Source organism: Daucus carota, chromosome 4 (genome assembly GCF_001625215.2).
Source record: "Daucus carota subsp. sativus chromosome 4, DH1 v3.0, whole genome shotgun sequence".
In the NCBI taxonomy this organism is placed as follows: Eukaryota; Viridiplantae; Streptophyta; class Magnoliopsida; order Apiales; family Apiaceae; genus Daucus; species Daucus carota.
In genome coordinates, this window is record NC_030384.2 from 14,993,498 (window position 1) to 15,015,518 (window position 22,021).

The window sequence follows — 22,021 nt, forward strand, 5'->3', positions numbered from 1 at the left end:
GATTTGATGGGAGTCCTTCAAAACATTTATGCATATATATTTTGATTGATTTCTTACAATTATAAAAGGCGTAGCCCTCAGCTACCTAAAAACTGGAGTAAACTAAAATAGAAATGGATATTTAATTGACTTTTGCCTTATTTATGATTAACAATATTTATTATATTGTAATAAGCAATAACAAAATAAATGGTCTCAAAGATATAAACTCTTAAGAATATTTACAGCAAAATAGAATTTTATATTTTTGTCATGTCAATTGCTTGCATGATCTGGTATTCGCTTAAATGATAATGTGCTACTAGAGCAACTATATATATGTCTATTTATGATTGACTGTACTCTGAAGCATCAGTACCAGACTTTTACCTTCTAAAAATATAACTCCTGAACTTAAATTTAGTATATATTAAAATTTGGAATGGTTAATAATAATAAACAAATCAAAGAACAAGTAAAAAAAGAAACTTGCATTTCTGACTCTTTCAATCTAAAAAAAAAATTTCTTATTCTGGCCAGACAATACGTCAAAAGTAAAAAACAATTTAGAATGCAAAATAAGTATGTATCCGGAACAGATCCCATGTCTCCAAACTTGTGTAGACTGCTGATAGTAAGATCCTCAAACAGCTTCACAATCAGGTGACGCCTTTGAGATCGAGCCCATGCTTTCAGCAGATTAAACAAGCCCTCAAACCCAGTGGCCAACACAGTCTTAAGAAACAGAGCTATGATATCTAGAGGCAGTGTTTCCATCCCCTTGTTTGAACACATTTTATGCGAGTGTTTATTTGAAAAAGTAAAGACAGAAAATACACAGATTCGGGAAAGAGAAGGAACTAAGCACCCTTATATTACAAAACTGAGTTCACAGGCTTTTACAAGATATTATACAATATTTCTAACTAAGACCTGCCTAAAGGAATGGCGGTTACACTCTTTCATATATCCCAACTAATTACGGTACATACACACCTTACGCCGTGGACATACGAACGAGCCCCAAAAAACAAAGGAGAAAAACAACTAATAAAAAAATTATTTGCTTCTGGTTATATTTCTGATGACCTATATACGGTTACATCGACAAATTATTATGATACCTCAAATAAAAAAATCCAGAACAGATATTCATTACAGGAACTGCAATGTTTCGGATAATAGTTGTCTGAGACTTTATAAAATATTAATATATTTAATAAGAATACCGACTTCACCCACGAGAATTATATAATTATATAGTAAAGCTACTAACCACTTTAAATAAAATTATTTGCTAACATTCCATCCTGCATCGGAATCCAGAACCAAAGTCCTTAAAATCAAAACTAATATTATTTTACCTGCTAATATAGCCGCTTCTGTTTGCATCAAGATAAACCACTAACCATGTGTAACTGATGCATAATAATTATAGTGTCATAAACAACAGACTCTTCACATTCAGGAGTTTCAGCATATCACTTATAAAGACAAGCTCTGGCCACCGCAACAACCAGGGCATACCCAAGGACGAGGTAACTCAGAATTTCACAAAATGCCTACAAACGCCATCATAACAGCATTACAAGCAAGATCAGATACTCAGGAGATCCAAGTGCGGGTGGGCCGGATATGGGAGGCAATTAACAGGAATAACAAGACGGTCCTTTACACAAATGTCATCCTCATGGATCAGCAGGTATCACTCGCAAGAATAATGCGACAAAATAGTAGTTCGGTTTTGTTACTCCACTGTATAAGATATAAAGATCAATTAACACGACTGATTTATACTCCAAACAAAATATCTTTTCATTACATCATTATCAAGCTTCTAATAACCTCTCATCGTAGGATGATCACGTACTGGCTATAATCCGAAACAACCAGAGGCACTTGCTCCTCCCTCAACTCAAGGAACAAGGTGTCTACAACATTTCAAATTTCAAGGTCGTCCCCGGACCTGCGTCCTACAGAAGCGTTGATATGGACATGTCCATCAACTTCTTCTATAAGACCAAGATTGAAGAAACAGAAGACAACCAGAGCATTCCACAATACAAATTTGAGCTCCAGCCATTCGACAAGGTGCAAGGCTTGGTGGGCCAAATTAAAAACCTTATAGGTAAACAACAAAAGAAGGTGATAATCTGTCATAATATACTTACAAAACTGATGCACTTACTTCTTCTTCGAATAGATGTGGTTGGTATGGTCACAAGCATCGGACGGCTGGAGAAAAGGACAAATGGAGCGGAAAAGATGGATGTGGCTCTCACTGACAGCAGGTATTCATGAAGTCCCCTATCATACCACACTCCTAACACCTGCCTAAACATGAGTGTGCACTATTTTAAGTATATGTCTGTATATCCTAACTAAATGTGCGTCTGCAACACACTACGGCAAACAACCTTATGATGTGGCTGTACATCTCACAGCACACACTGATTAAACTATTAAGACGTTATATTCTCAGTAAAGGTAGGAGACCTTATGCAACTAACAACAAAGCGGTTGATGATTTAAACACAAGGATTTACTGAGGATGCCATTTAGGAAACGAATGCCTCACTTCTCATCATACACACTTTTACAATAGCTCATAGGCCTGGTAATGATAAGCAACTTTTAGGGGCCGTATTGTCCACCTAGAAATTTAACAAATAAATCACGGTACATGTTTTGACGTCTTCCTAGACCATTAAGGCCCAGCGCATGAACTAAAATTGAAGGGTGGAAAAGCTTCACTCTTTATATGTGCAGTAGATTTTTCCAAAATACCTTAATTAAACCGACACTAGAAATTTAATTAAACGACTCTGTTTGCAAAAAAAATGCGGAAAACTGCAGCTGCAAATTCGACACAAACTTGCAGGAAAGTCCTGCAAAAATTATAATACATCTGATCCATAAAACATGGACAGTTTTGCGAGAATATAGACACCATAATTTTGAGAAATCTTTCGTGTAGAAAGGCACTGAATACATCAACCACTGCACATTCTCGATGCTCTTGGTTCAATGCACACTTATGGGCAAAATTTAGGTTTTGAAAAAATAAGATAGATTTGATGCCCAGCTTATACTAAAGTGTCCATATGTTTTTAATCTAAAACAAAGTAGACCCAACTAGGGGCCACGGCAATAAACTAATGAAGTAATGAAAACCAGGACAACAGAAACAAAAATGACGACTGTGTATGTACATTATCTGGCCTGGATGAAACACGAGGTTTAAACTAGACCAACTAATTAGTTAGCCAGTCTACTCTGCGGTTGTCTAAGATATTCACACATGCTCAATGAATTTACCTATACACATAGACTTCCACTATAACATTTAAGCATGGCAGGAATGAGAAAATGATAGTGACATTGTGGGAAGACAGAGCATATCAATTCCAGGAGAGCCTCCAGAACACAGGCCAATCACCGATATTTGTTGTCATTACTGGACTACTAGCAAAGAAATTCTCAGGTATCTCACAACAAATTATGACCTTCAAGCACAATTCTTTTAAAGGAACAGGTATATGACAAAAGTCGAGGGATAAGTATCAATCGTTACCAGGTACACGCATGCCGATTGATTCGGTACAAAAATAATAATGCACTAACATATGCCGTGTCAATCACACAGATAAGGCATCTCTATTGAGCACTGATGCAACAAAAACCTATTTTGATATTGATTACAAACCACTCAAGGATTTGAAGAAGGCACTGTATGATGCAAGTGCTAAATCTGGAGTCGGGCTGTTACCTCCAACAAACGTTCACTTTGTAACCGCAGACGAAAAAAGCGCCAAACAGCTCCATATTAAAGATGTCCTGGACATGGAGATTCCACCCGGAAAAGATGTAAAGGATAAAACAATATGATTTCTGGGCAATACAAACACTTACCAAATACAACACAGAACATTCTACCACTGCTAACTAATTTGTGTTGATATGCAGCAAGTACGCGGCCTGTGCACGGCAACAATAACAGGAATAATGGAGGGAAACGGGTGGCTATATAATTGCTGCTCAAAATGTGCCCGAGCTGTGCACCCTACCGAAGGAAAATATTTCTGCGCCGCTTGCAACGATGACAACATAACGGTTTCACAGAGGTATAATCCCTATCACAATACTTGTGTGCTTCATACAACTGTACACTATAGGTAAAACTAAGAACATTCCGTACTAAAATTAATTCCTTATAAAATTTTCACCCACTAAATTAGAAAAAAAAAACCCTGAGCCAGAATATATGATTAAAGGTATAGGGTCATAGCTGCCATCAAGGATGACACTGGAACAACAACGGTGACGCTGTTCAACAAAGAAGCAGAACAGCTTATTGGAGCTCCAATTCAGAAGCTCATTAAGGAACTAACCGAGGTGAACATACTAGATATTGTATTCAACGATGCTGACCTACATCTGACACCTGTCTCTAGATTCTAAACTTCATAATGCTCTCATTGCAGGGAACAGATTTGGAAGAAATCCCCCCTTCAGTCAAAAACATCGTAGGGAAGTTATGTGCATTCCAAATAAAGATCAACAACTACAATATAACACATGGCTGTGAGGAGTATACCGTTACACGCGTCTCAGAATGCTCAAATGCTGAAGCTGGCAGTTCTGACGCTGTCGATGCTGGCCACAAGGACAAGAGGATTAGGTTGGGTTGATAGCCAAGGTCACCAAAACCTATCTGTGGGTGCAACACTTTACGCAGTGCCTTTAAAACAACCAGAGTACTATTACGGGTTTGCTTTCGGAGAGACTACTTTATAAAGTATTGTTTCTTATGAATCTATAAAACGAATCTGAACTACCACGGGTTTTCTTTTCAGACTAAAACAATATTGCATTCAATATGCTCATATATGTTCGCACGGTATAGTTTGGCATATTCTATACATTGTTCCATCAGTGTTAGTTTGCAGTGAGTTATATTTTTTATTCTCATTAATATTATCATTATATATAAATATTTTGTATTCTTCTGTTGGTATTTTATTTTAAATTTGATTATTAGGTATTAAATTATTTTCCAGTGTTTTCTATTAATTTCCTATATATTCTTACTGGATAATTAATATATTTTTTTAAAATTTCTTGCCACACATTATATAACATAATAAGTATTTATTTCTGGTGTAAAATAAATAAATATATTTAAAATTATTTTATTTAACAAAAAATATAAAACTCCAATAGACATGTTTTATTTGATTTATTCCTTTTTCTCAAGCTCCAAATTAATTTAAAACAGACCACAGTATTTTATTAGTTTTAATAAAAGGGCCATGTTAAGTTAACTTAAAGCACATGGGCTTTTTTCTGATTGAGCCGGGACTAACCTTATATTTATATAATCATGTATATTTATATAATCATGTACATCACACTGTCTACATGCTGGTTTACGAGAGCGGGCCAAACCTGTTGACCGGAAGAGAGAAGTAATTATAGTACTACGTCCGTCCCTGCCATGTACTCAGAAATGAAGCAACAGCCTTTCCTAATCAAAATCTGCTTGATTACTAGAAATTGGGTTGAACCGAAAAGCTCACATCAGCATTTAGATTAATTCGGTTCAGGGGCAAGAATGAAGCCCTACTCCTTTCACCAATCCACAACAACTTGTTTCAATAAACAACATTATATATAAAAGGCCCAGAAGGCCTCAAAGAACATGACACCGACATGCGCAATGGAATACGCCATGCAGGAGAAAAATAAATATAACAGCCAGCTCAACTATATTCAGGAAGAGGACTACTGCGGTGCACCTATGGATTAGAAAAGGGCACTACACGCACCGTCACCTTTAAAAAGATTTATATCTCTTAGCATTCCAGCACTATGGAAGCGGTAAAAAAATACCGGGGTGATGCAAGGTTGCTCCATGCATACATTGGCATAATGACCCTGAAATAACAGCCTCACATGCTGCGGCTGCAACACAAGACTCTTGAAACAGAGCCTCACTGCTTCTGCATTGCGTGACATTAGGCAATCACTGCAGACACACAGCCTTGGCGGCTTCAAAAGGAAAACTGGGACACAGGGAACAATCAACCCTACTCTGCACAATTTTACAAAATACAAAATTAACAACCATCCTAACACTCCACAAACCAAAATCTCCACACACAGACAATTCAGCACAGACAATTCAGACTAGCGCCCCGTGCCTTGCACGGGCTATTATGCTAGTTATGTTTTATGGGGCGGAGCAGGTGGAAGAATTGCCTAAATATTGAAGATGATATCATACTAGAATAGCAACAAAAAGAAGATGAAGAAGCTTGTTCAATCCACAATTCGGAACCCCATATACATATATATATGTTTATATATATATATATATATATCTTATATTTTTTGATAAATTATTTTCTTTTTCAGGTTATCAAATCCTTCAATAACATGTACAAAGTTTTGTTAATATTTTTTGATAAATTATTTTCTTTTTCAGGTTATCAAATCCTTCAATAACATGTACAAAGTTTTGTTAAGTTTTTTTAAAAAATTAATAGACCAAATTTTTTTAAAAATTTAAAACGACACACATAGCTGACATGAGCATCAAACCCGTTTGGATATTTCTCACTTGAGTTTCGAAAGTTGATACACGTTAACTAAAGATGCATGCAACCCATTTTGTTTCGCGGGCCAAAACACTAACACAAACTAAATCTTCTTCTGTTGAACTACTGAGATCTGCAGTAACATTCTATTGTACTTGGTCAGCATGCAAACCATCATCAATCAAGCCACATTTCATCTTTCCTAGTCAAAAAAATGTATCCCAGTTACTAAAGCTAAGGCCACCTCTCATCCCTTTGAATCAAATTTTTGCTTTAACAATTACCCAGTCATTTACATCAGACTTACATTTAACCCATTCTCTCATTCATTGCTATCTCTCCTGTAATAGCATTGCAACTGCAAGATACTTGTTTGATCGTTATGATTATTTGTTTTCATGGCCAACTTTGTTATGGAATTTGATGATAAGGGCTTATTCGAAACTTATCGATTCTGCGGAATCTGTTGTTTTGTTTAAGAAGATGATGATGGGGATTTGTTATCCAGACAAGTATACTTTTACATTTGTTTTGACTTCTTGTTGTCGGCAAGTGTCTGTAGTGTGTGGCCAAAGTGTTCATGGAGTTTTGATCAAAAATGGGTGTGAGTTTGATTTGTATGTGGGTAATTCGTTGATAAATTTGTACTGTGTTTTTGTGAGAATGGGGGATGCACAGAAAGTGTTTGATGGAATGGTTGAAAGGGATGTTTTCTCTTGGACTAGTTTGGTAGGTGGGTATGCAAAGCAGGGGGAAATGGATAGAGCTTGCGAATTTTTTGGTTTGATGCCTAGTTATAATGAAGTTTCTTGGACTGTTATGATCTCGGGGTTCGTTGTTAGTGGAAGGTATGTGGAAGCGCTTGGATATTTTCATGACATGTTATGTTATGACAGTAATGTGAAGCCTAACGAGGCTGTTCTTGTTTGTGCTTTATCCGCATGCGCTCATCTTGGGGCTTTAGAGCGTGGCAAGTGGATACATTTGTATATGAACAAATTTAGGATATCTGTTAGTTCAAACATATCAACAGCTCTTATTGATATGTATGCGAAATGTGGGGAAATAGATTGTGCAAGTCAAGTGTTTTCTGAGCTTTATCGTCCTGATGTTCAAAATTTTTCAAGTATAATTACAGGGTTCTCAAATCATGGGCTTGGTAACCATGCTTTACGCATCTTCAATCAAATGTTAGCAAAAAAGGTGAAACCCAATGAGATTACTATTCTAGGGGTTCTAAAGGGATGCAGCCATGCAGGACTAGTTGAGGAGGGTACTTCAATATTTTTTAATATGGAAAATTTGTGGGGGATTGTGCCAAAGCTTGAGCACTATGGATGTTACGTTGATTTACTTGGCCGAGCTGGCTACCTGGAAAGGGCATTCAGAGCTGTGAAAAGAATGCCAATGGAACCCGACATTGTCATATGGAGGGCTTTGCTAAGTGCTTGTAGAGTTCACCAGGATGTTAATTTCGGTGAGCTCATTTTAAATCATATCGAGCAACTAAATTTCAGTAGGCATGACGGTGGTGCAGTGTTGCTTTCTAACTTATATGCTTCTCTTGGTACATGGGATAGAGTTGCTAAATTGAGAAAAGTAATGGGCGTGAGAACGAATAATTCAAATATTGGATGTAGCTGGATAGAGGTGAATGGTGTTGTTCATGAATTTAGAGTTGCTGATAAGTTACACCCGCAAATTTTAGAGATTCAAGACAAGCTTAGTGAAATTCTAAAAAGGGTCAGGGTGGAAGGCTATGTTGTTAACATTATACTAGTTTCGTTTGATTTGACCGAGGAAGAGAAAGAACAAGCAATGGCCTGGCATAGTGAGAAGCTTGCTATTGCTTTTGCTCTGATGAGTACCGAACCTGGGACTTCAATCAGAATAGTAAAGAACTTGAGAACTTGCGAAGATTGTCATGCAGCTCTCAAGGCTATTTCGAAAGTTTATGGTCGGGAAATTATTGTTAGGGACCGAACTCGTTTTCACACTTTCAAGGACGGAAACTGTTTGTGCAATGACTACTGGTAGCTGAGAGACAATATTTTGATCAAGGTCAATGTCCCAAGATCACTGCCATGGCCAAAGGACCACCTTTCCAGTGGAAACTAGCTGGTAGAAGAATTGACATGGACAAGGTATGTGATCATATATTGGTACCACATAATTTTATGATGCAATACAAATTTTGCTGATGAATTGAGATAGTCTATGTAGGTCATTATATAGTGTGGTACCACAAAATTCTGTGACGCAGCATGAGCATCATTGAGGTCCTGAAACAGACTAGGTATACTATTATAAAGTGGTACCAAATGTTTATATGATACAATATGAACCTCAAATATTACGACATGTTGTGACCATTCATTTTATTCTTTCTATCTGCGGTCCTGTCATGAAACAGGTTTATTTGGTGAAGGAATATGAGGCAACATAAATATATTTCTGCCGCTTTACCCAGCAAAGTTATAAACAAGATATACGTTGAAATGATATCTTTGTTCTCAGTGTTGGACTTGAATCATGGCTTAAATTTTGTTCTAGATCTATAAGTTGTAGCACGTTATCAAATTGCCATCCGTGCTTAAGGCATTTAGTATTGCCAGTGGGACTGATCCTCCTTGTAGATTAGAGTTAATTAATCTGAACTTAGGCAAGTTGTTTATGAGGTTTAATTAAACATACTATATGATTTTCATGTATATATCAGCTTATATAACTCTGGGACCGACTTGTAAGATACTTTAATCATCATTAAGGGTTTAAAAATTTGGGAGCATCTTTTTAACAATCTAATCCATGGTAGTCTCAGCCTCCATTATTATTAAGCTTTTAGCAATCGTGCAACTTCCTTTCTTTCTTTTATTCTCCCTTTTATTAATGAAAGAAACAAATGAGAAACTAAAAGAAAGACTATCCAAAAATTTTCCCACTAGAAGTAGAAATATCCAATGGCATTGTGGGTCTAAAACTAATTCAATCACAAGGTTTGGATGAGTTAGAGATATTCCTGTCTTATGAGTCAAGATTTTAGAGTATAATGATCATTTATTTGTTTACTATGTCTATTATGTTGTAGGGAACTGCATATATGGAATATATCCTTTCCTATGAGTATTCAGCCTTTCCCATTTCTAAATTTCATGATTCTTCTTTTGTTTGGGTATGGATAATATTATTTTTATTATGACGATTAAATCTTCTTTGGCATAATAATAATGTTTAGCATGTTAGGTGTGGCACAAGATCATGACTTTAGATTATGGTCTGTTTTCTCTTATTTTATGTTACTTGTTTCATATTTTCTTGAAAACTTCATTTTCTGCCATCACATTTTGCACATTGTGTTTTGTCTGCTAGCTCATACTATAACATACTAACACACAAATATGATACATATCAAAGTCTTGTGACAGGAAAATGGTTAATTTTTTCCTGAATTATTGATATATATATATATATATATATATATATATATATATAAATCTGTATACTTTTATATTCTCCTAATAAATCTTTGACACATAAATACAAAACATGTATCATTCCCGTCTTCCGCATTATAATTCCACAAAAATAAACAAAAAATTCATCAAACTTTGTCCTGTGACCCGTATACCCCGCCTCATAACAGAGAGCGTAAAATGTACGTATATCCTGCTTCTGCTCCCAAGGCTCTGAGTGTAGCCTGCTCCAAGGTCCCAAGTGTTAAGAGTAGAGAGACCGAGATTCCACAGTGCAACAACAGACTAATACAGCCAGAAAATAAAGAAGACAAATGACAGTGAAATGAAGTCTTTGTTTAATTGTATCATATTGGTATAGTACACTTGTTTAGACTCTGATTCAGGAGCTATTAGTTTATGAAATAATCCTGTTTTGCAGGTTACAGATTTGATGTGACAAATTTCAAATACGTGTGGCACCCATTTTTTATTGAACTACTTGCCTAATTCTTAAATCTCTTTGCAAAGTTCTGATACTAATGTGCAACACAATATGCATACATTCTGCAGTCTCTTTAGTTGCAAATACGTTTCTGGACAAGCGAAATATGTAAAAGAAAAAAAATGACCAGTAGAAGTTTACATGGAGGTAAGATTGAGCAACCTTGACTATTATTTACATTGCACTACACTAGATAATAGCCATTGACAGGGTCATCTTCGACATGTCTGGACTTGATAGATCTATTCTTATTTACCACCAAACACTCGGTAGATATCCATGTCACCGGATTAATGAAGCTTAATGTCTGCTGCTATACGTTAATGGATCAGCTTGCTGCCTCATTGATGCTGTGCAGTGAGGGATGCCATCCTTTAGGTCTGGCTGTTGCAGAGTTTGCGGATGATGATGTCTTTGTTCGGTGTCTATCATGATTTATCACCTGAGCTATACATAAATGATGTTAAATTTAAAATCAAAATCTCAGGAGTGAGGGTAAACATTGTTATGTAGATTCAGACCGAATGATTTATGCTTCTGAATAGGGTTCAATCTCAAATTGGTCACTAAAGTGATTGGCCATATCTCAATTTAGTGACTCCACTTATCGGGGACTCACGTCTGTGTGATAATCCGTTACTACAGTGGTGCATGTGAGTCCGCGGTAAGTCGAGTCACTAAAGTGAGATGTGGCCTTCACTTTAGTAACCGATTTGAGATTTAACCCCTTCTGAATATCATCTGTGCCTTAATGACTAAGAGTTTGGTTTACATGAAGCATATCTGTAACCACAAATCATTAAAAAGGATAAACTGATTGGTATGAGATACTGTAAAGAGAAAGTTTGCAATCCACTTTATAGCACTAGTACCTCCTCATAATTATATATCAGATATATTAGTAAAGAATCTTTGTGACTTTGTGTGCAGGTCTCAATAGAAAAGATTCTATTTTTGAAAAAGATAATCAGTGGTTAAATTCCAAGTAATTTGACCTGTTTTGTTGCGGCAGCAGCAGCAAAATTATCAAACTCTGAGCTTGAACTGATCACTTCCTCCCCAGATGCTGGTGCTTGTTTGTTCTGCTTCTTTGCATACTTTTTGGCCCACAGCCCTTTCATCACCTCTGCAAATCTCAAAAACAAAAAACTATATCAACATCTGAGATGATGGCATAGATGCAGAATAGGCAGATACATACATACCTTGTGAACTGAGAAGCCTGTAAGTATGACCAAGAAGAAGATTATCAGTGGGGCGGAGAAGCTTAATTCGAGTGATGCGAAGCGGTTGGTTGTTGGAGGAAGGTGGATAGAGAGTGGTGGTGAGAAGAAGAGCAACATAATAGCCAGGGTTGGTTTTCATGATATCACTAGCAGGGACGCCTGTATACATTTTATCTACTCTGCCGGAAGGCTGCTGTATTACCAGACTTGCATTATCTATGGCTTGACAATTCCCCATCTCTCTCTGTGGAAGATGCTGATGATGATGAGTAAGCAAGTATGGGGAAATGGAAACACTCTCTTTGTAGCCACCAACCTCACTTCCCACCAAGAGAAATGCTACGTCCACGTAAAGCGGTACAGAAAATAGTTACAGAATGATGTGGCAGCTTGAGCTGGACGGAGCATTTAAGATGTCGTAATAAAGTAATAAAAACTAAAAATGTGATTACGTATAAAAATATAAAAGAATAATTAAAAAAACCCTCACATATCTACTTATATATATAATAGCCCAACAGGTTCGTGTCAAGCCTCCCTCCTGAGCAAATAAATTACCTAGCTCCGAACCCGAGCCTAACTCCGAACCTGACTCATCCTCATTTATATAAAAAAATTGTTATTTTTAGGAATTGAACCCAAGACCTCTCCAACATGAATACATAGCTCAAACCACTTGAGCTACACAATCAATTGATTTGTTATTCAAAAGCATTAATCACATACATTAAACCTGTTGTATTTATATTCTTTTCAATATCTCATTTATCTGAGATAAGTTATTATTTCAGTTAACCCGCATATATTATTTACATGATAGATTAATATCTATAAATTAATTATTTACATAAATAAATTTAAATTTGAAAAAGAATCTAAATAATCGAGCTCGAACCGTGTTTCAGATTTCTAAAAATAGATACAATTCATATTCAAATAAAAATGAGATTTCAGTGAGCATCTTTGAAAGGAAGAATTGATGGACTTTTAACATGGATTTTGTCATGTTAATTTTTTTAAAAAAATTATAGATAAAAGAATAATGACAAAAAAAATCAAATTTGGTGTTAGAAAATATATCTAGATGATGTGATTTTGATGATATATGAATTTGAAATATTATGACTTGTGATATAAAAGTGAATTTAGGGAAATTCTAAATTGTTAATCAAAAGGCAACCAAATTATAATAAAAAGCGTTTATGTGACCTACTAAAAATAATTGAGTTATAAATTTTACTTGGTTAAAATAAAATAACACAGAGAAATAAGTTATATATATTAAAGTCTTAAAACTATAATATTAATATGCAATCAATCAATATATAACATACCAGTTAAATAAAATGATGCAAACCACAATTAAATTAATTAATAATTTTACCAATTAAACTAATAAAATATAATTAATTCTGAACCGGACAATCCGACGCGATATGGTGAAAACTACTATCTCACTCAACGGGACTAAAACAAGAATAGTTTTCCCATAATCTAGAATATCGAATACCTGATTTGATCTTTAACTGTAAGTCTAAATGTAAAGACAACCCTATCTGTTACATAGGGATGATAACTCAACAATAATACAGGACAAGTAAATAACACTACGCCTGCACCGGAATCGGAAGATACGAAGACAAAGGTTGAAGAAGCCATCTACAGTCTTGAAGGAATAAGTTCACTGGAAGAAGTTCATTAATATGTTCATGCCTCAGTGAAGAATAAAGATTGAAGTATTCAAGATTGTGGAAGCAATGAAGATGTTGTCCAAGTACTCGAAAGATTTCAGTGCAACCCCTGAAGCAAGATATTTTTATATATCTTGGTTGGTTATTTATAATCAACAAACTGAAGCATAAACTAACCCGGAACCGACTGATCAATGTTTGCTGACAAAGACGGTACAATGTTTAACTTCAGTGTTTGTCGCTTGTGAACCAGACCAGTGCACTAAGCGTCAGCACGTACGGAGTTTTGCAAAGTATTTATCGATCGAAGAATTGATCCAGTTATATCAAGTCATTTGTTCCACAGCTAAGCCAAGTCAAGTGCCTAGCCTCTGCACAGAAATCCATATGGGGAAGTGACCTATCTTTTATATGTGTGCACTTATATATTTGTATATGTACAAATATATTTATATATGTGTATATATGTATATTTAATTAAATATAATATATATAATATATATGTATATATGTTTTTTTTTAACATATGTATATGTATATTTATATGTATGTATATTTAAATAAATATATATGTATATAGTATATGTATTTATATTTTACATAAGCAATTATATAATTAAGTGTATATATATATTATATTATGTGCATAAATATATGTATATTTAGAGAGAGTTATATATATCTTTATATATATATTTATATTTATATTTACACATAGTTATATGTATATTATATATATTTAAATATATGAGAATATATTTAAATATATGTGTATATATATGTTACTATATGTTTATATAAATATTATATATATGTATATATTTATATATACTTTTCTTTATATATATTTATGTTTATATTTATATTTATAAATAACTATATATATCTCTATATATATTTATATATATATATTTACATTTGTATTTACATATAATTATACATTATATATATTTAAATATATGAGAATATATTTAAATATATATACATATATTATTATATGTTCATATAAATAAAATATATATATGTGTGTGTATATTTATATATATTTTTATTTATTAATATAATAACAACATAATATATTATATTATATATATTATGCATGCATGTGATGATGTCAGGTGTCTAGGGCAACCTAGGGTTTGCATGTGCATCTAGGGTTTCACTCAACATAGACACAGGAGGCTACTGGATGGCGCCATTTAATTCTCTACAGTGGAGAAGATTGATGGCGCAAGTTTCATGTTATGTGAATATTCTAAGGCAACAGAGAGACATCCAAGTTGGTTAAAACCTAACCAGGAGTGATAACAGCCATGCATGTTGTATATGGAAGCGCAACTTTGATGAAGCGCAATGTTTGACCAAGGAGAAGTCAAAGTCTCCTTTGTCTCAGTCAAATGAGAGACAACAGGAGACTTGCTCACTGTATAGCGCAAGTCCAAGAATGGAAATATTTCTAAGTGCATACACTCTCAAGGGATCAACTGGCGCAACTTCAAATTATGCGCAAGGTTTGACTCCTGGTCAACAGCGCAACTTTGATACTTAGAATTTATTCTAAGTTAAATCCTCTGGGGACACAGTGGCACTTGACGAAGTCAAAGCGCAACATTTGACCATCCCTGGTCAATTGTTGCGCCTCTGACTCTACCAACACTTGGGCGCAACTTTGAATATGTATAAATTTGTCTAAGTCCCTACACTGTGTTGATGCATTGGGCGCAAGGTTTGACTGGGTGGCGCCAACTTTGACCACACATCTCCTGGCGCAACTTGGGGCTTTTCCTTGGAGTTAGATTTATTTTCATAAATCGAATCCGTCCCGAACGAACTCAAGTCGTCCAGGACGAACTCGTTAACCATGGTTAGTTTATGAAAGCCTATAAATATGTGATTGTGGTTCTCACAATTTACATCATCCTTCGGGATGGATGGCCAAGTGCTATGCACAAACTCTCTTAAATATATACACACCCTAGACTAGTTTTGTACCATAAATATTTGTAGTGGATAGGGCTTGTAATATTTAGAGGAGTGGTCATTGTAGCCAACCTTCGGGTTTGGATTTGTAGCACCCTTCGAGGTATTTATCAATATACAGATATACCTTGGAAAATATTGTGTGTTGGTTTAATATTTTCATATCCTCAGAAACCGACCCAATAAATATCCGGAACACGAAACCCATTACAGAACTGCAATTTGTTTATCCGCAAGATTCGAAAGAATTTTAAATTGTAGTGAGTATCGTATTCAACCCCCCCCTTCTACGATACTTTGGACCTAACAATTGGTATCAGAGCCAGGCTGATTGATATACAAATCAGGATCCTTATCGTACGGAAAATCAAGAACCTAGCTTTTGATATTTGATTAGGGGAAATGTTCTTCCGGTTTGTGTTGCTGAATTTGTCCGTAGGCCTAAGCAAGGATTATCTGTTGGATACTGAACTTTGGACCAGGACTTATAAATTTATATTTTAAATTTTAATAAGTTTATTTTATAAATTTGATTTAATTTATTTTAAACTTATTAATTGAGTTTATTATGAAATAATTAAATTTATTTTATGAACTTAATTAAATTTATTTTATAAACCTTATGAAATTCATTTAATAAATTTGTTCAGATTTATTTTAGACTTGTAAAGTTTACTCTTAGACTTTATTAAGTTTATCATAAATTTTATAAATTTATTATTTAAATTTTTATAGTTTATAATTTATATTTAAGTTAAAATATAAAATATAAATTTAAGAGGATTTAACTGATTATGGATATAAGTTCAAGTTCAAGGGTTCAATTTAGTTTGTTCTGGAAGCTATGATTTAATTGGAGACGAGACACTTGAATATTTTCAAAAATTAAATTTATCTAATAAATTTTAATATATTTACTAAATGAATTTGAAATAAATTTGTTCTAAACTTATTCAGTTTATTATGAATTTATTTGAATTTATTTTTTAAATATAATTAAATTTACTTTATAGATTTAACTTAGTTTATTTTATACTTTATTTTCTTTCATCTTTTAAAACTTATTTTTAAATTTATTTTCTTTATAATTTAAACTTAGTTTAAATAATCAAGTGTCCCGTAACCTTTTTAATTATTCTACTCCAAGACAAATCTGATTGACATTTAGTTGAGACAGATCAGGCTGACAGATTACAAGACAAACACCGGGCTTTCAAATACCAGATTCTCAGAACCGGTAATGGAAGTACATTGATGACCCAATCCAATTGATTACTCAAAGGATTATTAGAAGCAGTTTTCTATGTTCGACAAAGCTGATTGTGATTCGAAGAAGATTCTATTGAAGACTGATTGGACACTACTGACAGTGAATTTTGAAGAAGGCACTTCAGGCCTTGATCTGAGAAATTACTCCGACTTGATTATCAGATCACCAGATCAGGATGGGAATTTGCTACATCTGCAATGAAGCATCTTTCCAGGGCTCGGAATGTCAACTTTGAATGGCACCACTGGTAGTAGGAAAAGAGAAGTCTTTACGGACGAATCTTCAAGGGATTTCAATCTAACTCAGTGATTCAGGGATATACAATTACTCAGTGAATTGTACCAATGCTAAATCTATGTGGAATCAGCTGAATCAAAGACAGAGAACTGTGGAGGTTTAAGGATATAATTATCGAGTTACTACCGCACCAAATCAGTTTCGTGCATTTATGTCAGAACCTTAAGATTGAACAGAAGAGTTTGTAACTGCTGAATTTGAGGAAGCTCAAGTCGACGAAAGTTAACACTTTTGGAGAATGTGAGGACAGAACTTCAAGGATTAGCATAACACTGTCTGAGAGGTTTAGTCATGTCAGATTCAGATGGAATCCATTGGTTTCAAGTGGTGACTCTTCAGGGTTCAGTTCAAGGATGTTGTTTTCAAAACTGAGTTGGTCAATACACACAATATTTTTGGTATCTTTAGCAAAAGGAGGGTTGCTATATATATTGAAGCCTCGACAAACAAGGATGATAGGGCTTGTCTGAAATTCAAGTGGATGTTTTGAAAGAAACATCACAACAAGTTCTTATGCTATTTTTAGGAAAGGTGTGAGCTGGATCAGTTGCTGATGAGAAGGATGATTATGGTTATCTGGCTATCCTAGCATTCTCTGAAGATGACTCAACTCGCACATCTCAGGTACGAATTCTTTCTAACTATGCAATACTTATTTCTTTATATTCAAAGCATGTTATAAATCTCTGAGTAGAATTGTTTAACACACAAGCACAAGCATGATAGCATCACAGTAGAAAATGTTAAACTGGTATGCTAGATGACTGTTCTAGTTACTAGGCTTGATGATAATCTTGTGCATGTGTCTTTAGCAGATTCTTAACATGTGTATGAATATTTAGGATTTGATTATTTGCAATGGTGAGATTAGAAGCTTTCCTTTGGAACACGACTCTTAGTTTTAGGGGTTATGATCCTAGCATGTATAACTTTGTTAAAACACTTACTTTCAGATTCCCTAGTACAATTAGATTTGCTTATCTAATCTGAATTGTTTGTTAAGGAATTTATTTGTTCTATGATGGAATGTCTACCTTATGTCAGTAGAACTATTAGAACTTCATGTTAGATCTAAAACTGACTTAGGTAATAGAGATAGTATAATGCCATATAACAACAGATTGGGATTAGTATGAATTGATAATGTGATTATTAATTTCTTGTGTCTAATCCATATGCTTTTCGAAGATTATTGAATATATGTAATTCTACTTGCTACCTGTTGCACTTGTGTTAATTGGTTTAAGTAGAGAGTACTGAATCTTCTGAATTGCATAACTTTCTGTCTTGCTCTTATCTTATCTTTGATTGTTTGCCATGTGTATTCAACATCATGTTTGCTTATTTTCATGTCATGAATGCATGTCTTTGTACTTGCATTGATTTTAGAAAAGCATGTTTGAGAATCACATTAGGGCAATGTCTAAATAAGAATTAGCATGTTAAGGTTGCTTCTGTTGTTACCACTGTTAAAGAAAAATCTCTAATCCATCCGGACCCAGTTATGATTGGGGACCATAGAACTCTTTCCATTTGTTATTGCAGCTTACATATGTTTCATATGATTTTTGGTGCACTCTGTTTGCTGAGTAGCTGAAATCATATGATTCACAAAAAGTACCCTGTTAGCAAATGTAATCGTGTGAGCAGTACCGTCAATAATCTTTGGAAGATGACAACGAAGATTCTCTTACGGGACATGCCTGTTTTCCTGGAATGTCATCATGGAAGCATATCTTTCTTGGAAGAGTCAAAGCACACATTCCTAGTATCAGACGGTTCTCTGACAAAGGACATTATGTCAGTTCATGGAATAGTGCTTTATCTTAAATCAAGAAGGATGTGAATATTGCTCGTAGCTAATATGGAACTTCAACTGAAGATGGAGTGAGCTGTTTTGATAGTGAAGCCTCATCAGATGAGTATTAGCTATGGCACTTGAAGCTCTCAAACTTGTATGTCAAAACAAGGAGCTCTTTTTATTAGTAAAAAGAGATTTGGTGAGAGGACTGCCTCATCTGGAATTCATTATGGATGAAGATTATGAGGTATGTCAATAGGGAAGTCGAAGGATCATCGCACAGAAGCAAAGATATGATCAACATTACTGAGCCGCTTCAGATGATACATATGGATTTCTACGGATCAGTTAATGTTATATCTACAACAAAGCCATATATCTTTTTGCGATGATTGTTGACTACTCTAGACTCTTTTGTGTTGTTCATATGTGTTCGAAGGACAAGACGTCACAAATAGAGGTTGATCAAGATGAACCCTGATCATTGATAAATCCAGAAAGGCACCATTCTTGTCAGTCGCCAATCAGAAGCAAACACTAACTCTTGGTATGTGTTTGGAGGAAAATGCCTCTTTGCAAGTCTTGCATTTGAAGCTCATTGAACATTTTCCTCGGCTACTCAATGGAGTCTACAGTCTACAGGGTGATTGTGATTAATCAACAGAAGGTGATTGTAAGTCTGGACAGGACATTGAACGACACTTTGCTCCAAGCTGTTAATGGTGATATCATTGGTATTATGATGATTCAATCCAAGCAGAATCTCTTTGCAAGGATAAGGATTGTTAAGGAAATCTTAGCAACAGCTTAGGGGGAACATTTGGTGGATCCACTAGTTAAACTCAACACCAAATTGAAGATGAACAGGACATATCAAGAACGTATCTGCTTAGACAAAGGGTTTGAAATCAATATCATTCTCGGGTTCTAGTTCTTAAATGTTCCTAATGGTGAAGTGAAGACTAGGAGAGCTATGGTGAAAGGATGTTATTTCTTTGGGTTTCAATCTGAAGTGAAACTTGGGGAAGATTCAAAAGCTCTTAATGGGATCCAGATTGAGTGATTGCACAGCAAGATGATCTCAGTCAGTTTGAAAGCAGATTATGCGGAGTCTGATACCCTGACCTAATGACAATTCAGTACTTGGTATTTGTCGGGTATTTAGATTCCAACTGGATGTTTTTGGCTCTGTTACGAGGGACAAGCCAATTTGGTTGCTCAGAGTTATTACAAAGGAGAAGGTTATGAAGATGATGGAAACAGAATCTTCAAGTTCAGGACTCTACATCTTAGGGGACTCAACGACCTTCATGATTTAACTAAAGCACCATTGACGAGACTCGGGTTCAGGATATCACAGTGAGCTAGAAGATGAAGCTTCATACAATATTTCAAGGACTTTGCAGTTGCAGATCCAACGGAATTTGTATACCTATTTCTTCACCAGCTCTCTATGAGTTGCTATCCAACACCTGATGATCGTCACAGACATGGTATGACTTCTTACTATCATATTATCTTAATATCTGTTTGCTAGAGTCATATTTGGTATCCAAATTATTACCTCTCATGATACAAGGCACACACAATACAACTATCTGTGCTGTAATACCATGATTATATTATATGTGGACTAACGTCACTTGTGCAAGATAATTGCTAAGTGAATGCAGATTAGTGATATGATGAGTTTGTTGGAAAGTTGCAATTCTTTATGGTCTACTAGTTAGCCTAAAGAATGATGGCAATAAAAGGAAGTCAAGGATCTTTTGAATATGCGCATTTTGGAAGATTCTAGACCTGCCAAGACTTATGCCAACAACCACTGGACTTCATCAGTACAAGAAAGTAACATCAACTGAAATGTCAAGTCTCAGAGGTATTCAACTTATCACTTTACTTAACTGCAAGTGGATCACATACTATACTTTCTATAAGGTATTACTTCTTTCATGAGCATGTCTATCGTATTTCTTGAATGAATTCATGAGTATTAAATTGTCTATACATAGGACTTGTGAATTTATTTAAAATCCAGTACCTCGTGCTTTTTGCTATTCTATGTGATTGCCATGTTTATTGCTTTGCATGCTTAGATGGTGATTATATGTTTTAGCATGAGCGTTTGTTATTTCAATTATTTAAATTATGTTGCATGACAATTAAGTGACTTATTTGTTCATGATTTAAATGATTAGAGATGACATGAAGCATGACTTAATTATGTTATTTTTCTTGATCTATACCTCTTTAACAATTGGTATCTAGTAGAGAAACTTTGTCATAATCTAGTCGTGATATATCTGTATTTGTGAACATACTTAGGATTATTTTCTAGGTTGAATTCATTTTTATAGGTATAAAATCTGAAGCATGACTTATTTGTTTCTAGACTTGTGACTTGTATCAGTAATTGGTATGTGGTTAGAATCTAGTTAGAATTTAGTCATGATATACTAGTATTTGTGGAGTTACTTAGATTCTCACTAGGCTGAATCCATTTATATTAGTGTATATACTTGAAGCATAACTTTTTGTGTTGGATATTTGATGATTTAATAATTGATATTTTATTTCATGTCTAACTGCATATAGTTGTGATACTTTTAATGTTAGTGATATTTTTGCATGCTTATATGTAGATCACTAATATTAAGTGTTAATATTTTCTGCGAGGAGTTGTGTGAGTTCACTTGTGTTTAATGATTATCTGTATAAGACTCGTGAACTTTTCTTCAACTTTCCTCGGGCTTGCGAATATCTTTGTATGATTGTCATGATTTTAGTTGTTATATGTTGATCTGATAATTATATGATATTGCATAAGTAATTATTATTTTATCTTAGTTAAATTGTGATCCATGACAATTATATGCCTATTTGTTTCATGATTGACTTTGATAGAATAATAGAAGCATGATTAATTCATTTTTGAAATATTTAATTGGTATCTATTTTTGATGCTTTATTGATGTTTTATTTGTGAATTGATTGTGATGTATTGGCACTGGTGAAATATTGTTGCATATTTCTTAAAACCACTGGTGCTAATATATTTTAGGTGTTTAATATTCTGAGTACAAGGGAGACAACATAATCTTTATTCTGTCTCATATTTATGTTCTGGAGTGGTGAGTTTCTTCAAAGAAATTTTCTTATCAATTGATTTCAACAATTGGTATTCACTACTCTATTTCATAAATATTTCTTAGAATACTTTA

At 34.5% G+C, this 22,021-nt stretch overlaps 3 protein-coding genes across 7 annotated transcripts; 2 read left to right on the forward strand and 1 right to left on the reverse strand.

The window, feature by feature from the left end:
• Positions 1-1,537: 1,537 nt before the first annotated feature.
• Positions 1,538-4,670, forward strand: LOC135152206 (replication protein A 70 kDa DNA-binding subunit D-like). Its single transcript, XM_064092044.1, has 8 exons — positions 1,538-1,681; positions 1,837-2,107; positions 2,183-2,270; positions 3,339-3,514; positions 3,626-3,846; positions 3,946-4,103; positions 4,254-4,374; positions 4,464-4,670. The coding sequence occupies exons 1-8, from the start codon at positions 1,538-1,540 to the stop codon at positions 4,668-4,670; spliced, it is 1,386 nt and encodes a 461-aa protein (XP_063948114.1).
• A 1,915-nt stretch (positions 4,671-6,585) lies between these two features.
• Positions 6,586-11,605, forward strand: LOC108192739 (pentatricopeptide repeat-containing protein At3g62890). 4 transcript variants are annotated; one of them, XM_064092606.1, is made up of 2 exons: positions 6,586-8,722; positions 11,466-11,605. In XM_064092606.1, the coding sequence occupies exon 1, from the start codon at positions 6,636-6,638 to the stop codon at positions 8,613-8,615; it is 1,980 nt and encodes a 659-aa protein (XP_063948676.1). In that variant the 5' UTR covers positions 6,586-6,635; the 3' UTR covers positions 8,616-8,722; positions 11,466-11,605. The 4 variants fall into 4 exon arrangements, with proteins under 4 accessions (XP_063948676.1, XP_063948675.1, XP_063948674.1 ...); XM_064092605.1 differs by lacking the exon at positions 11,466-11,605 and adding an exon at positions 10,604-10,683; XM_064092604.1 differs by lacking the exon at positions 11,466-11,605 and adding an exon at positions 8,793-10,058.
• Positions 10,571-11,999, reverse strand: LOC108203449 (uncharacterized). 2 transcript variants are annotated; one of them, XM_017372383.2, is made up of 3 exons: positions 11,741-11,999; positions 11,531-11,661; positions 10,571-10,977 (listed from the first exon to the last, which is right to left on the reverse strand). In XM_017372383.2, the coding sequence occupies exons 1-3, from the start codon at positions 11,997-11,999 to the stop codon at positions 10,864-10,866; spliced, it is 504 nt and encodes a 167-aa protein (XP_017227872.1). In that variant the 3' UTR covers positions 10,571-10,863. The 2 variants fall into 2 exon arrangements, with proteins under 2 accessions (XP_017227872.1, XP_063948677.1); XM_064092607.1 differs by having other exon boundaries at positions 10,624-10,982.
• Between the last annotated feature and the right edge of the window lie 10,022 nt (positions 12,000-22,021).